The 16210-nt window shown below is 33.0% G+C and overlaps 2 protein-coding genes across 5 annotated transcripts; both read left to right on the plus strand.

The window, feature by feature from the left end:
* The first annotated feature begins 472 nt into the window (after positions 1 to 472).
* Positions 473 to 2688, plus strand: LOC111280951 (uncharacterized). The gene is made up of 4 exons (XM_022868505.2): positions 473 to 779; positions 1025 to 1132; positions 1230 to 2166; positions 2258 to 2688. Exons 1-4 carry the CDS (start codon positions 585 to 587, stop codon positions 2512 to 2514), a joined length of 1497 nt encoding a protein of 498 aa, XP_022724240.2. The 5' UTR covers positions 473 to 584; the 3' UTR covers positions 2515 to 2688.
* A 918-nt stretch (positions 2689 to 3606) lies between these two features.
* Positions 3607 to 15275, plus strand: MET18 (ARM repeat superfamily protein). 4 transcript variants are annotated; one of them, XM_089757040.1, is made up of 21 exons: positions 3675 to 3784; positions 3878 to 3928; positions 4059 to 4121; positions 4294 to 4348; positions 4576 to 4673; positions 5022 to 5180; positions 5337 to 5396; positions 6107 to 6295; positions 7004 to 7057; positions 7972 to 8058; positions 8182 to 8896; positions 9378 to 9751; positions 10027 to 10100; positions 10243 to 10351; positions 10441 to 11285; positions 12228 to 12303; positions 12415 to 12526; positions 13253 to 13329; positions 14354 to 14434; positions 14675 to 14754; positions 14871 to 15275. In XM_089757040.1, the coding sequence occupies exons 4-21, from the start codon at positions 4303 to 4305 to the stop codon at positions 14902 to 14904; spliced, it is 3270 nt and encodes a 1089-aa protein (XP_089613166.1). In that variant the 5' UTR covers positions 3675 to 3784; positions 3878 to 3928; positions 4059 to 4121; positions 4294 to 4302; the 3' UTR covers positions 14905 to 15275. The 4 variants fall into 4 exon arrangements, with proteins under 4 accessions (XP_022723672.2, XP_022723669.2, XP_022723670.2 ...); XM_022867937.2 differs by lacking the exon at positions 3878 to 3928 and having other exon boundaries at positions 3607 to 3784; positions 5026 to 5180; XM_022867934.2 differs by lacking the exon at positions 3878 to 3928 and having other exon boundaries at positions 3616 to 3784.
* Positions 15276 to 16210: the final 935 nt, after the last annotated feature.

Here is a 16210-nt window from a genome sequence, read left to right on the forward strand (position 1 = left end):
TTATGCCCATTAATCTTCATGGTTTAAGGCTTAAGATAAGATCAAGCTAATAAAATTCATGAATGAACTTAAAATTTAACTCGGTTTATATAATTATAATTAAAAAATAATATTTAATAAATTTAAAATTTAAAATTTAAAAATTATTTTTTTATTCTTAAACAATGACCTCTTTATTTACCAAACAAGAGCTGAATCCTTGGTCAGGAATTTTTTTTATTTTAATATATTAGCATAAAAATTTAAAGAAACTCAAACCTATGTTTATGAATGAATAAATCAATTATGGAAAGAAAAAAAAAAAAAAACACTTCAATTATAGTGTAGTGCCACTGGTTCGCCCAAAATTAAAAATACTATAGTAAAATTTTCCGAGGCCTAGGCCGTAAGTTTTTCTTCAACCCGACCCATCATCTCTTAACATTCGGATCTAAAAATAAATAATAAATAAAAACTATAACAGAGGAAAATAGAACTAGCCCTCGCCTACAAAAAGTTCAAAAACCCAACGGCACAAAATCTAGAGGAAGAAAGAAAAGAAGAAAATTCTTCAGAAGAAAAAGAAAAAAAACAAAAGGAGGAGGATGCGGAGAACGGACTCGAAGGCGAAATCGGTAAGGAGACCGCTGAGCGATTTATCCAACAATAATAGCACAAGGAGTTTCTCCAAATCAGAGATTCAGAGGAAGAAAATGCCCGACAAGCACAATTATCAAAGCCACGCCTCTCTCGATCGCCTCCTTCTCCTTCAGTCAGATCTTTCTTCTCTCCTTCGCCAGGTATGACCAAATAAAATTTTAATTTTTCTTTTTACCAAAATTTGATTAAATGTATTTGGTAAGGGTTTAGCTTCTGTTTGGTTGGTAAGAAAATATGCCAAAATTATGTAAACATATACGAGTTTATATAATCTTCTTTTTCATCTTATTACTTTTTGTTTCTTCAATTTTGATTTTGTGTTAGATAGATTTCTTTGATTTTGTAATCTAACTTGATATTCACCAATTTATGTTTGGAAACGCAGATTGATGAACTTGTAGCGCAAGCTTTTAAGCTCAAGGCAACAGAACACGGGACAAAAGAAATTGAATCTTTCACGAATGTCATTTTCGAAATGCTTTCCTCTCTAAAGGTTAATCCTTTAAGTTAATTTTCTACAGTATATATCACTTGAATTTGAATGTATTTGTTGCAGATTTAACATGTCTTGTTGTGTTCTATAATTGCAGCCTTGGGTTCCCAGATTCCAGAAGGTGCTTTCGAGCCCTTCCGCTGGCGAATACAAAGATCAGTCTGGACAATGTTTGGAAAGTGAAACTATTCCTTTTGTAAATGTAAATGAAACGGAATGCTTTGATGTTGGGAGTCCAGAAGAAACCTCGTTGGACTCGTTAATCTCTCCTTCGCCCCTTGTGTCTTGGCGTGCTGTTGACTGTAATGTTGAGAGAGGTAGACAGCTGTTTCTGCTCACACCTCTTCCTATGTCAAAAGCATTGTCTTCAAAGATGCATGATTCGTCTAAACCTGTATTCGAAAGGATTACTTCCAAATCTACTGTTGAGCTACCATCTTTTCTCAACATTCCTGGGGATGAAAATGATGATTTGCTTGATGGTGTTTCTATAAAGAAAACTCCAACTAAGCCTTCTGATTCTGTTGTGGCTGAATTAATGGATAAGACATTGAATTGTGGGTTTGTTTCTTCGCCAGCATTTTCAAAAACAGACCATTCCATTCTTGTCATGACTCCATTCTTAAAAATGTCGCCTCCTAAATCTTGTGTGCTGCTTGAACCGATTCATCAGTTCTCACCTAAAGGTGATTATGGAGTTCGCAAGTCTACCCCGTTTCCCTTTGGAATTAACAACAGTGGTTTTTCTGAATCCTCTGGCAGTGAAGCTTCTGAGGATCTGACTGTGAAGTATCCAGAACTACTAGGCATACAACGAACTTATAAATCAGGATTTGGGAAGAAAGAACTGGAATCCTCACCAACGTGGTTATTCTCACCTCCTAAAAGTTGCATTTTGTTGGAGCCACCAGGTGAGAAATCCCTAGACGATGTTGCCACTGATCACCACCTTCCTAATGCTATAATTCAACAAACAGAATTGTCTTTCTTGAAAGTTACAGATGCTTGCCAACAAAACAAGATGGTTAACCAAGGTATATTTCATTACATATATGTTGTATTAAATCAACTCGCTGATGTTATTGATTGAGCAGTAAATTGAACATAAATTCTCTTGTTCTGCAGAAAATACTGGCAACAACTTAGCACTTGCAGAGAGAACTCCAACGTGGAAGGAACCAGAGAGCATAATGCGGACAGGCAGACGTCCAGGTGAGAGTACTCTAAAGAAAGAGTTATGGACAAAGTTTGAAGCAGTGTCAACTTGTGGACTTCGTTACAATGCCTCTGCAATTCAAAGGACGGCTAGGAAGGGATTTCTTGACATGCTGGATGAGGTTTCATGTGATGATGAAGGTCCAATATCAGATGGTTTGAGATGACACCACTCTTCATGACCGCTCAATGCTTATTTGTAACTAGTGGTTTTTTTATCCCCAAATTTCTTGGAGTCTCATGGCTTTTCAAGTATCTTAGAGAATTTTACCACATAAATACCATCGAAAATACATGTATTTTGCCTGTTTAATGTAATGAATTTCCATTTTCGGATGCACAAAAGTAAGAAGAGCTCTAGAACATCATGCACATACACAAACTTCCACTCTTTCTGCAGAATTCCATGAAGTACCATGCATACAAAGAAAGGATGAGAAACAAGCTCAATAGAGTTTGAATTGGGATGAGAATGTCTCTTTCGTAGTAAGTTATGGTTCATCAACATGAAATTAAATTTCAATTAGACGACAAAAAAAAATTTAGTAGAATTTGTGAGAGCTTTTTAATTGAGAAACACATTTCCTATAAACCTTTTTGCCCAATGCTAGGGCCAGTCACTGCCCCGATATTCCCCAACCTTTTTTATTAGTTGGGGAGAGTTCTGTGATTTTCTCTCTCTTAGCTTTTTTTTTTTTTTTTTTTTCTCTAGTCTTTGCTTTTTCATACTAATTTCCAATGAAAAATATGACAGTCCCTAAAAGCAAAAACCATTGCAACAATCTTCATAATCCCAATTTAGTAATTCGATTGTGGTGGGAAAATGTAAAAGAATCCTGAATTGAAACTCAAGCTATTCCAAATATCCATTGATTTTGTTTAACAAAATCTAAATGTTCACCTACAAGAGTTTAGCAGATATTAGAATTAATTTTAGAGCTAAAGATGTTGAGTTTGAATCATAATATAATATATAAAAAAGTTAACTTCACATTAAAATTAGATGTTTGAAGATGGACATTTATTTTTATTTGTTATTAATGGCTAAAAGAATTTTAACCCATTTTTTTAGCAGAAAATATAGGCACATAATACTGACTCAATTTAAAAATAAAAAGTTGACTTCTTTAATATTAGTAGAAAATAAAAGTTGACCAAAAAACCAAAAAGTAAAACGAATTTTGTCTGGGGGTCATTCCACAAATAACAATTTCTACAAACCCTTCCTTTACTTTCCCAGTAAACCTTCTTTTTTTTACGGTTAGATTAAATAACACCGTTTAAGCTTCAAACTCCTAAACCCTTCTCTTTCTCTCTGTTTTTCTCTTTGCTCTAAAACCCTAGTTCTCAAATTCGCACAAAACAATGGCAGAAACGAGTCAACTCATTCAGCACATTGAATCGTTCGTTGATTCGTCTCATTCTCCGGGTCAACAGGTTCACTCTCCATTCCCCCAATTTCTTTAAAATTTCTGTAACTTTTAGTTTTTAAATTTCTTAAATTTCAACACAATTTCTCTTTCTGAACAGTTTGTGACTATGGAAAAAAATCAAATTTGAATTGAAATTATCGAATAACTGGTAAAAACTGATTTTGTCTCACTTAAATTGAGTATTTCAAGCTCCGAATTATGTGTTGAATAAATTCAATTATTTTTCTGTCATATAAATTCGAATATTTTGGAATTTTTATGTTTATATCGCTATATAGGCTGCAAGTTTGGAGGCCATTGCTTCATTGTTGAAGAATGATCAGTTAACAATAGAAACACTGGTATGCTTCAGTTGATTTGAAGGAAGGTTGCCTCTTTTTTTTTTTTTTTTTTTTGGGATCTTTTACTTCACTTATTTATTATGTATTTATTTTTCATTTTCGTGTGTGGACTTTTTTGGGTTATATGTTGTTTACTTTCTTCTTTCATTTTTCTTTTAACTTGAGATAATAGGTTAGGGAGATGGAAGGGTATTTGACCACCACGGACAACATTATTCGTGCTAGAGGTACTAAAATTCAACTGATTGTCAGTGCTGTATTTGTTTTTGTTGTGTTGATATTTTGGAGAATGTCTGGATTTAGTGCTTAATCAACTGCTCAATCTATAACTTCATGCCTGTACCCTTACAAGCATATTATTTCTTCCATTCTTTCATATTCATTTAAACATTATTTGGAAAAATAAATAAATAAATGATGATTGAGTTTCTTGTTATATGGTGTCTTTTTCCAGGTATTCTCCTTCTTGGTGAAGTTCTTGTTCACCTTGCATCAAAACCATTGGATGATGCTCCTATTCATAGCTTGATAGGATTTTTCATGGACAGATTGGTGAGTTTAGCATTCACAATCAATAATATAGTTCACTTAAAACAAATGAGAACACATTTTACATAATTTTGAATCTACATGTTACTTTTATTTGAAAGTTTCATTATTATTTTTGCATCTTATTAGAATTCATGCTGGGCATTTTGAGTTTAAACCTTTCTCTATCTGGATAGTAGCTTCATATGTAAATTTGAAACACTTTTTTTAACTTTATCTTGCACTTTCCATAAGTTAGTCACAATTTGGTGCCACCAACTGGACCTGGGCTCTCCTTATTGTTCATAATGACCATGTTATGTATTACATTCTAATTTTAGAATTAGATAGATGATAATTTTACTACATCAGGCAGACTGGAGAGCTTTACGAGGAGCACTTGTTGGCTGTTTGGCCCTGATGAGGAGGAAAAGCAGTGGTGGTATGGTCAGTGGAAATGATGCAAAAGCAGTTGCAGAGTCCTATTTACAGAACCTACAAGTGCAGTCACTAGGACAGTATGAACGGAAGGTAAAGATTATTTGATATTCCTATAACAAATGATCATATGTAGACCTTTATTTGATTGCCTTCCAGGAAATAGTTATCAGCCAGATCATATATATATTATTGATTCTTTCAAGTGTTAGCTGTTTCACTGTATCTTTTAAATGGACCTTCTTGCAGCTTTGCTTTGAACTTCTGGAAAGCCTACTAGAACGCTACCCCAATGCTGTTGCTTCACTGGTATGTTTTCTGAGCTTGTTTTCTTCAGTGCATACTTTATTGGACTTATTTTCTTCTTTTTTTTTATGTATTATTTTTGCGTGTTAGAGGTAATAATGTAATGAATTTAATGAAGAATAAAGGAAATTAATTGATGCAATCTCCTAGGTCTTGCTGTGATTGCTTAAATTTTGGAACACATGTTCTAAATGTCTCTGTTAAGATTAACTGGAAGAAAAAAAATAAAAGGGAGAAGACTAGAAACTATCTTTTTTAATTTTGAGATCATTCTATATCACCAAAAAATCATTTGTGGTTGATTTGTTTAAAACACCATTATAGAAGTACTTCTGCTCATTGTTATAGATGAGATTCTTTAAATTTTATTAATCTTGGAGGAGAGGTTTCTGTTTGGAACATTGGAACTGCACTAAATATGTGATTCATGCAAGGAATAAACATGGTAATAGTACACAATTGAGATGCTTTGCTCTATGAATGGGGAATGAGAAAATATAGAATTTCTATTTTCTAAAGAAAGCGTGAAAATAAACTCTTGTGATTCTCTCTTACTACCTTTTGTGCTCATAAATACCAGCATCTGTGCTCGCATCCACATGATGTGTTCAATATGAAGTCTTCAAAAGTTTGGCAACATCTCAATTTTCAACTTTTTTTTTTTTTTTTCAGTTTTCTGTTGATAAGATTCTCATTGCTCATTTGTGGTCCAGGGTGATAACCTTATTTATGGAATCTGTGAAGCTGTTGACGGAGAAAAGGATCCTCATTGCTTGATGTTAACATTTCACATTATTGAGGTTCTATCGCGACTGTTCCCTGATCCTTGTGGTCCCCTTGCCAGTTTTGCTCATGACCTTTTTGAGATTTTGGGCTGTTACTTTCCTATTCATTTTACACATGTAAGCTGTATGCATGCCTACTCTGCTATATTAATGAGCTGTCATATACTGTTAAGATACGAGTGTGGAAAACTGCATTATAGATCTGATGAAATTTAAACTGTCAATACAAGTTTTCCTAAGAACTAATGAGTGACACGTGTGGAATTTCATTTTTGAATCTTTGAATCAAATATCAGAAATTATTTTTAATTTTTATCAACTTATTAAAGACAATTAGTCAACTTGTTATTGCACTTCTGTTAGCCCTGAGGTCATTATATTAGATGTAAATAATGTTGGAAGAATTAAGGACCATAAATCTGATGACCTTTTTGATGACCTTTATTTAAAAAAGAGGTTCATATTTTGATGTTCCTTTTCTTTTTTGTTTTTAAATTCATACCATCACTGTTACCAATATTATTGTTCTTATTTTCAACCCCTGTGAGAGCTGGAGCTCAATTATTGCCCAACGTTCTGGTCACTGCTCTCTGGTTAAATATATTGATGTCCAATGTTCTAGTCATTGTTCTCTGGTTAAATACAAGTAGTACTTTAAAGCCATTAGCCTTTATAGTACAATGGGAGAGATTTTTAAAAAGCAGCTATATGCTCAGTCATGGACTAGTGCTGACAATAAAGTAGTGTGTGCATGAAATCTATTAGAATATGTATAATAAGAGGCTTTGATTTATGATATGTGGATCTCTTTCTTGTATTCTCCAGCCTAAAGTTGAAGATGCGAATGTCAAAAGGGATGATCTTGCAAAAGCATTAATGGTATGTACTTCTTCTGTTGAAACTTCTCTCTCTTTACAGGTTAAGCACTTAGTCTCTTGTCCAAAATTGGGTTATCCATTGTTACGAATGCTGTTATGTACTTTTGGCTTCCAGGTGGAAAAAATTGTACACAATTCTTAAATTCATCTTGTAGTTGTTGCTAGTAATTGATTTCCAGATGTGGAGCTCAGATTCTGAGGAAATATACATTGCTGTATTCACTTTGCTTTACCAGAAATACATTTTATACCTCTGCTTTTTTTCTTTGTTTTCTCCGCTCATTTATGCTGATCCCAAAATGTCAGCGAGCTCATTTCTTCCCCTTAATGCCTCTTTTTGGAGCAAACTTGTGATTAGTTAATGAAATGAGAATTTATCAGAACAGTAAGGAGGATCTTGGAAAAGGGTGTACCCCAAGGATTCTTTCCCTCCATTGGTTTACTATTATCATTTGATCTCTTCTATATGCACATTTTCATCTATCATTATGGTGCTGTATTTTCTTTTTCCTAATTTTCTAATTCTTGTAACAAAAATACAATTTACTTCTTCGATTTCTTTAATAGATATGAAACCATGTAAATAGTACAAAAAGAAAGTATGGAAACTCAAGAATGTGGTTGAAACATGTTTTAGAATTTTGGATAAGACCAACATTTTTAAATAAAGAGGCATTCTTAAAATTTTCTTGTAGTTTAAGTTGTATTACTTTTACCCACTGACAGAAAGGATTGTTTTATTATTTGTCATACAATAAGAATGGTTTGCCGGTTAAAAATTTAGTAAAAAATAACTGATTTGTTACACGATATGTGTATCTTGTGAATCATATGATCATATTTCTTTTCTCATAACATTAGTATTTTAATTTGTGTTACATGTCTGATCTGTTTATTTATTTTTAATTCTTGCAGCTAGCATTTTCGTCCACACCTCTTTTTGAGCCATTTGCCATTCCATTACTCCTCGAGAAGCTTTCTTCTTCACTTCCATCAGCGAAGGTCTGTGCAATTGAAATGGGGCTGTTGTTTGAAGCTATTCAATGATCTAATCTTCATTTTCAGGCTATAGGAGTGTCTCTTAAAATGTCAAATCTATTGAATGCCAATTATGCTTGTTCGCAGGTTGATTCTTTGAGGTATCTCAGTGATTGCACAGTGAAGTATGGAGTAGACAGAATGGCAAAACATGGCGAAGCTATTTGGTCTTCATTAAAAGATGCAGTATTTACTTCAGTTGACAGTGTTTTATCCTTTAATCCAGAATCCCTTGAAGGTCTAGACCTTCCAGAAAATGAAATTGCAGCAGAAGCACTAAGTCTTTTACAAAAGCTTATTGTGCAAAATACAAAGATGTTTTTAGATTTAATTGTTGGTGATGAAGACATAAAAATGATCTTCAATATGATCTCTAGTTATGAGACTTACCACGAAATTCCTTCACAGAGCAAGCAGAGACTGCATGCAGTTGGTCGTATCCTTTCTACTTCTGCTAAGGCTTCAACATTGTCATGCAATAGAGTTTTTGAATGTTTCTTCAGCCAATTTATGAATATTCTGGGTCTTTCTGTTAGAAACTCATCTGGACATCCATCTTCAGATGAGGGTATTTTGATTTCCAAAAGATGTAATCACGGAGCCCTCTATCTCAGCATTGAGCTCCTTTCAGCATGCAGAGATTTGGTTGCTAGTTCTGAAACAATCCCAGCAGCATCTGCTCATACAGAAGAAACATGGAAGTATTTGCTTCAAAACTTTTCTCCTTCACTAACTATGGCCTTCTGTTCTGCCTTCATTTGCACTAGTGAAGATACTCATAATGCAGACATGTACTTTGGAGGTGAATGCTTTTGTCTTTCAATGCAGTAGATATGATTTTTGTGCTTATCTTCAATCTTCAGCACAGACTTGCATACTGATTTGTTCATGGTGCCTCTGGTGTAATTGTTCATATTACATTTTCTCAATCCTGTCAATCTTTTGCCCGTAGTTATTAATAAAAGCCACTGACCATGATTTCTGATTCAAGTGGAAATTATCATATACTTAAAAATGCTACAGTGTGATTTTTCCGGACTTGGCTTTGTCCCGATCAATTACTTTGACTCTCTCTCTCTCTCTCTCTCTCTACACACAGTTTAGAGATTAGAAAAACTTTATCATATGATTTAATTTATTATTTTATACTATCTATAATGTTTTGCAACGATTAGCTGTGTAAAATTTTCTGGTTCAGGTCCACCATTCACCCCCCTTTCCATTTTAGTCAGTAAAATCAAAATCATTGATTTGTTTTGTTTTTGTTTCGATTTAACATGCAGTAAAAGGATTGCTGATTTTGGCTACCTTCCCTGGAGGCTATTTTCTGATACCGAAAACTGTGTTTGAGAGGATCTTAGTGACATTTGTATCAATTGTCAATGTGGATTATAGCAACACATTACTGTGGAAACTCGCACTGAAAGCCCTCGTGCAGATTGGCTTATTTATTGAAAGATACCATGAATCTGAAAAGGAACTAAGCTATTTGGGCATTGTTGTTGAAAGAATTGTTTCATTGGCTTCTGTGGATGATTTTAGCATGCCATTTACACTCAGGCTAGAAGCACTCTCGGAAATTGGCACAAGCGGACAAAGTTATATGCTGAAAGTCGTTCAAGGGTTGGAAGGAACAATATATGCCAATTTATCTAAGGTTTATGTTTGGCCTATAAATTTTTATTCATCAAATAACTATCATGTGAAAGATTTTAATTTTTTTTAAAGATGTTTTCTGGTAATATTTGGATAGGTCATTACTTTTCACTGTTCTTAACATGGCCAACTCTACTGCAATGACAACATGTTAAAAGCCTTCCCTGATATTTTTCCTATGGGCTTTTTTTCCTTTTGTATTTTTCTTTTCCCATGTAAAATCAGTTGCTGCTCGTATGATTGATGATATTTCAATGTTGCCTTCTGTTTGCTTAGGTCCATGGAAGTACAAATTCAGCAGAAATTGTGACTCAACTTTTGAAATGCTATTCTAATAAGGTGATACCATGGTATATAACTCTACCTCAAATGTTCTTGTTCCTTCTATTTATTTATTTATTTTGGGGTGGGAGGTTGGAAAATGGTTCTTTCTTCTCCCTCATCCACTCTTTTTTTCTATTTGATGCAAAATTTTTGTTATCATGGATGCAGGATATGTTGTGCGAAGGGTCTTGAAGATGTTCTATTGCATTTTGCTATTAATATTTGGAACCAAATTGAGAATAGCATGGTTTTCCATGCTACTCAAACCAAAGAAAGAGTGAGTTTTTTGAGTTTGTATTGGAACTTCGCCTTAGTCCTTGGGGTTATGTGGCACTAAATTTTTAATTTTTAATTTTTTTATTTAAGGGAGTTCTTGATGTGATGATGAAAGCAATGAAGCTTGCTGTTGCAAGTTGTTCAGTGGAAAAGCAAAACATAATTGTACAAAAGAGTTACAGTATTCTTTCATCAAGCACTTCTTTTCCATTGAAGGAGCTGTTCCTGCAGGAAGGGTTTCAAATTGCTCAAGTAGTGGATGATAGTTCCATTAGAGATGAATGGATTCTTTCACTTTTTGCAGCAGTAATTATAGCAGTTCATCCTCGAACCCACATTCCGAATATAAGACCAATGCTTTATCTGTTCATGATAACCCTCCTCAAGGGTAATGTTGCAGCAGCCCAAGCATTGGGCTCTATGGTTAACAAATTGGGTTCTGGAGGACAAACTTCAAGTGATTGTACCTTGGAGGAAGCAATGGATATAATTCTTAACTCGAGTTTATGGATTTTCCACAATGATCGTTCCCCTGATATTCAAGCTAAAATGACCGTTGTCCATGACATAAGTTGTACCTCCCTTCAAATCCATGCGATTGTTGGACTTGCATGGATTGGAAAAGGTTTGCTTATGCGGGGCCATGAAAAAGTTAAAGACATGACTATGATCTTTTTACAGTGCTTACAGCCAAGTGGAGTAGCAGATATCTCTCATCAGGAAAAGAGTGTCTCAGAGAACAGTTATGAGCTTGATTTGCATCATTCTGTGATGAAAAGTGCAGCCGATGCATTTCAGATTCTTATGGGTGACTCTGAACTGTGTTTGAATCGGGACTTCCATGCAGTAATACGACCTCTTTATAAGCAACGGTTTTTCTCAACAATGATGCCCCTTTTACAGTCTTTAGTTATGAAATCTGAACCACTCTCAAGGTAAAAATGATCTTTCTTTATTTTTTTTTTCTGGTGTTTATCATATCATGTATATATATTAGTACCCATTTTCATTTTGTCGGGTGTAGTGCATGCTTGAATGTCTTTTGCGAAGATATGAAATAATAAATTGTGAAGCTGAATTTGATTGTTGTTGCTTATAGTTCATTCTCAACATTTTGACAATAGGCCCAGTTAGTGATACAGCTTAAATTTCATTACTTTGCTGCTTTGTCACATCATAACCACATCTGCATGTATTTCAATCTTCTCTACTTGAAGTATGTTGGCTAAGTGTAGTCCCTACATCTCTTACCTATATATCGTATAGGACACTACTATGTGAATATATTAACACTACATTAGTTCATTTGTCTTTTTCTGGGTTAAATATTAGAAAAATATTCTGATATCAGAACAGGCTTGCTTACACCTGCAAGACTTATTTATATTCTGTTTCAACAAGCAGTGAGACTGAAATAAGGCAAATTATTTTTGTGAATTCTTAAGTTGTCAACTTTTTTAAGCATGTTGTCTGCATATGTTTAGTTATTATTGCAATCATTTAGTGATGAATAACATTAAACTATAAAGCAAAGGTAAAAGCAATTTCAAACCGCAATAAAGATTTTAATGTATCAATAAAATCAAATTAAAACCAGAGTGGAAGCCAAAATTGACAGCATGCAGACTATTATTGATAGATTTTTGTTGCTGTTCTGACTTGTTACTAGCTGGTTCTGCATCCTCATCCTCATCCTTGTTCCTCTTTCTTTATATTGATCTGATCAAGCAAAAACTGCATATTGAGCTACTTAACTTTGTGGCTACTTGTTTCTCAAGCACTGATTACATAATTGAATTGATTGAGCTCCAGACATAGTAGAAAGGTTTGTTGGTCAATTTGGATTGATTTCTCACTGAACTGCAATGTGATTTCAGACCATTTCTATTTCGGGCTTCTGCACATATTATTATGGATACTCCACTAATTGTTGTCTTGAGTGATACCAAAAAGGTTAGTATTGGAATTTATTATTAAACTTTCTGCAATGGATTAAGCCTTTCCAGATATATTAGACACTTCAAGAAAGTTGTTTATTACACTAACCAAAATTTATTTATGTAGATAATTCCAATGCTGCTGGATGGTTTATCTGCATTAAGCAATGATATTCTGGATAAAGATGTTATATATGGTCTCCTGCTAGTCTTGTCTGGAATATTGATGGACAAAAATGGTAAGCCTAATTCTACATTGGTAGATTGTTATTATCTGTTAGAACTTCTCTTCGGTAAATGCATTCTTTGACACATTTAATCTAAAGGTTTTAATTTATTGTGAAAAGATAGAAGCTAAAGAGATTTCTTAGACTGAATATCCGATAGAACAGCTTACTTAATAGCTAATTTACGTTCTTAAAAACCACTTAAGCTCTGCATGATTGCATTTCTACTTTCTTAAATTTTACAGTAAAGCAAATATCGCAAAAACTTTATTAGTTAAAAATGAGTAAATGGTAGAAAAAGAAACCAACTTTACCAGAATGGTTGTACATGAAAGTAAATTGTTTATTTTGTCATCTATGATAATAAACTTGTTAATTCTTCAAAACTAATTACTTTCTTTTATGTTGAATTATTACTTTTCACTTTTGTGTGTGTATTACTTTTTCATTTACTGTAGCAACATAGATAATTTTATTTTGGGTTGTTGTAGTATGTTGGTCAACATTTATTTCTCTAGATGTATTTTGGCATACTTTTGAAATGCTTGCCAGAAATATTTCTCTAGTTGTTAGGTGAGTTCCAGAAAGCTTGCCAGCATATAACTACAAAGCCATCAAACAGGGCACCCTCACTGTAAAATTATTTTATTGTACTATCACATTAGGATTTTACATTTAGAGTGATTATCCATTCGAGTTTCCTACTGATGTTTTTATAAATATTGGGTATGCATGCAGGTCAAAAAGCTGTTTCAGATAGTGCACATACTATCGTCAATTGTCTCATTGATCTTATTCAATACCCTCATATGATGGTAATAGAAATATTTTCAAGGAGAATAAATATATTTGTTTATCTTTCTTTTGCTCTTAAGTACAGAATTTATTCTATGAATGCCCCCTCTTCCACCTGCCACCCCTTCTCCCCAACCCAAAGAAAAGGGGGAAAGGCCAATAATAACCATCACTTCCTACCCACCTAAGATAACTTTATTGCTTTTCATTTGCAAATATTGCCTCCTCTGTCTGCTACAATTGTCCCAATTCCTATCTTTTTCCCCTTCATTGCTGGATTACATCAGTAATTCAACTGGGGGCAAGTGAATTACTGCTGCTTTGCTTGTTGGGTCAACTCTATTGCATATGCTAGTCCGATAATGCTTCGGAATTTACACATTTAAGTGCAGCTTAAGTTCTTGGCATTAAGATATTAGTTTTGCCTTTTAGCAAGAATAAATTGGTAGGATTATCGTTGATATTTAGGTCCAAATCTAACTATTTGTGGGTGGATAAAGGTGCATTGTTTTGAAGTGTGGGAATATTTAGGAAATATAATGAACAAAATTACCTTATACGAGAGATAATAAAGCCCCTCATACGCAACGGAAATGTGTTGGCAGTGGGACCTACTGAAATTCCAAGAAGATGGAGCCTAAAAATAGTTTACTTAATTTAGTACACATGGTCATAGGTTATTTCTCCATTTTGTCTTCAAAACAAAGCATTGTAAATGTGGTCATTTATTATTGTGGTGGGCAACCGTGGGGCTAAAATCACTCCAAATTAGAAGAAAGAATCACAAAGAATATATAGAAAACAAATAGTTTTCCTTAGTATCAGCAAACTTGCCAAAAAGATACCAGGGAACCAAAGTAGAATTCAGAATGAGAAGAAAATAAGTAGGGTACTGATAGTGGCAATGCCATTGTATATAGTCCTATTCATTTCCTTGAATTTTACAACTGCAATTCCATGTAATTCTATTTCCATTTAATCCATATAATACCAATATATACTGTTGGTGTTTGAATTTTTTTTTTTCTATCTTTGCATCTTAAGCTTGTTCGTGAGACAGCCATTCAGTGTCTTGTTGCCGTTTCTGGGCTATTGCATGCAAGGATTTATCCCATGAGAATGCAGGTTAGTCAACAATTAAGCAGTAGATTTTTTTTTTTTTCTGGAACATTTTACTACCTCTCTTTGCTGCAAGATATTTCTTTTAGAATATACCAAGGCCAGGAAAATGGTAGTTCTTAGTCCTGGATAACGATGATGATCTTGTCTTTATGACTTCTCTGTTTTTTGTGCATGTAAATGCGCACATCACAGTTGATTTTTTTTGTTTTTATGCATTTAAATTTGTATCTTCATTGTTAGCAGGTACTACGAGCTATAATAAAGGCTCTCGATGATCCGAAGAGAGCTGTTCGTCAAGAAGCTGTCAGATGCAGACAAGCATGGTCAGTGTTTTAGATTTGTATTTTTCTTAAATTGTGCACAACTTGTATGTGTGCATATGTTTTCAGTTTTATTACCTAACCTATATCACCATTGGTTTCACTCATTTATCAAACAGGGCATCAATTGCATCAAGAAGTCTTCATTCCTAACCTCAAGAATTTGCTCCCAAGGCTAGCCATGTGCAGTAAATATTGCTACAGATTCTTTATGATCATTTGGCAAAGTAAAAACACTGTAAATTTTTAACACTTACAGGGCATTTGTAAATATTTTCAAAGTGAATACCATTTTTTTTTTTTGGTGCTCAAAGAAGTCAGTGCCAAGAGGTGCTTTTATTCATCTTAGATTGGGCATTTCTACTGGCAAATGTTATGTGAGGGTCTGTTTTGCGAGCATGGATAGAACATCCAAAACGAAACATTGTCTCATAGCTGGATTCTAACAGCCTTTTTCTTTTTACTTAAAACTGTCATAACTTGAATTAAATTATTATAATTAAGAGTTTAATAGTTTATTAATATATCATGTGGTTGATAGGGTTTTTTTTTAGGTACAAATAAAACTTCAAATTAGGATTTTTGGGCATATAAAATTGTTTGATCATGTTCAATAAATTTGATGAAAAATTTAAAGACGTCAATTTTATTTAAATCTGATAGGAAATTTGACTTTTTATTTAAATGAAAATAAGGATGTGTATTAAATTTTAGAGATAGGGACATGGATGAGTATATGAGTCTGGTAATGGATTTGGTTTGATTTTTCAGATAATGCCTAGTATTATGAAATATTAAATTTAAGATAATGCATTGCATTATGAATTATTAAATTTTGATTTGAATTCGAATTAATCTTGTATATGATTTGAATAAAAATTTACTGGTTTGATTTGTTTCATTAATTTTTTAAATTTAATTATTTTTTATATATTATTTTAATATATTTAAATAAATTTAGATGTAAACTAATTATTTTTATTTTATAAAAATTTTTAAAAATATGAAGTTAATAAAAGTATATAATTTGGTTTTGTTCAATTTTTTTTTTCATTTTTTGAACAAAAATTTGATTCAAATTTAATATATATATATATATATTAATTTTCAAACTTAATTGGAACTTAATAAAAATTTATTGAAGTTTATGCAAGTATAAATTAAAAGTTGAAAGTTTATTTTAATACCAATTAAAAGTTAATGATTTATTTAAATGCAAATTAGAATTCAAAAATTTATTTGAATGTAATAAAAATATAAATTTATCTAAATAAAATGATACAATTTAAAATTTTTTATTATTTTTACCAATAAAAATGTTAAGAAATAAATAGTAATTACTGTTTTTTCAAAAGAGCTAAAGCTGTGAGTACGAGATATGTCTACGCCCTACACCAAAATCGTGCAAAATTTAAACAACGTTCAAGTATACAGACAGACTACGGCACATTCATAGATT

Source organism: Durio zibethinus, chromosome 28 (assembly GCF_047325235.1).
Source record: "Durio zibethinus cultivar Kanyao isolate XHJ-2024 chromosome 28, ASM4732523v1, whole genome shotgun sequence".
Classification (NCBI taxonomy): Eukaryota; Viridiplantae; Streptophyta; class Magnoliopsida; order Malvales; family Malvaceae; genus Durio; species Durio zibethinus.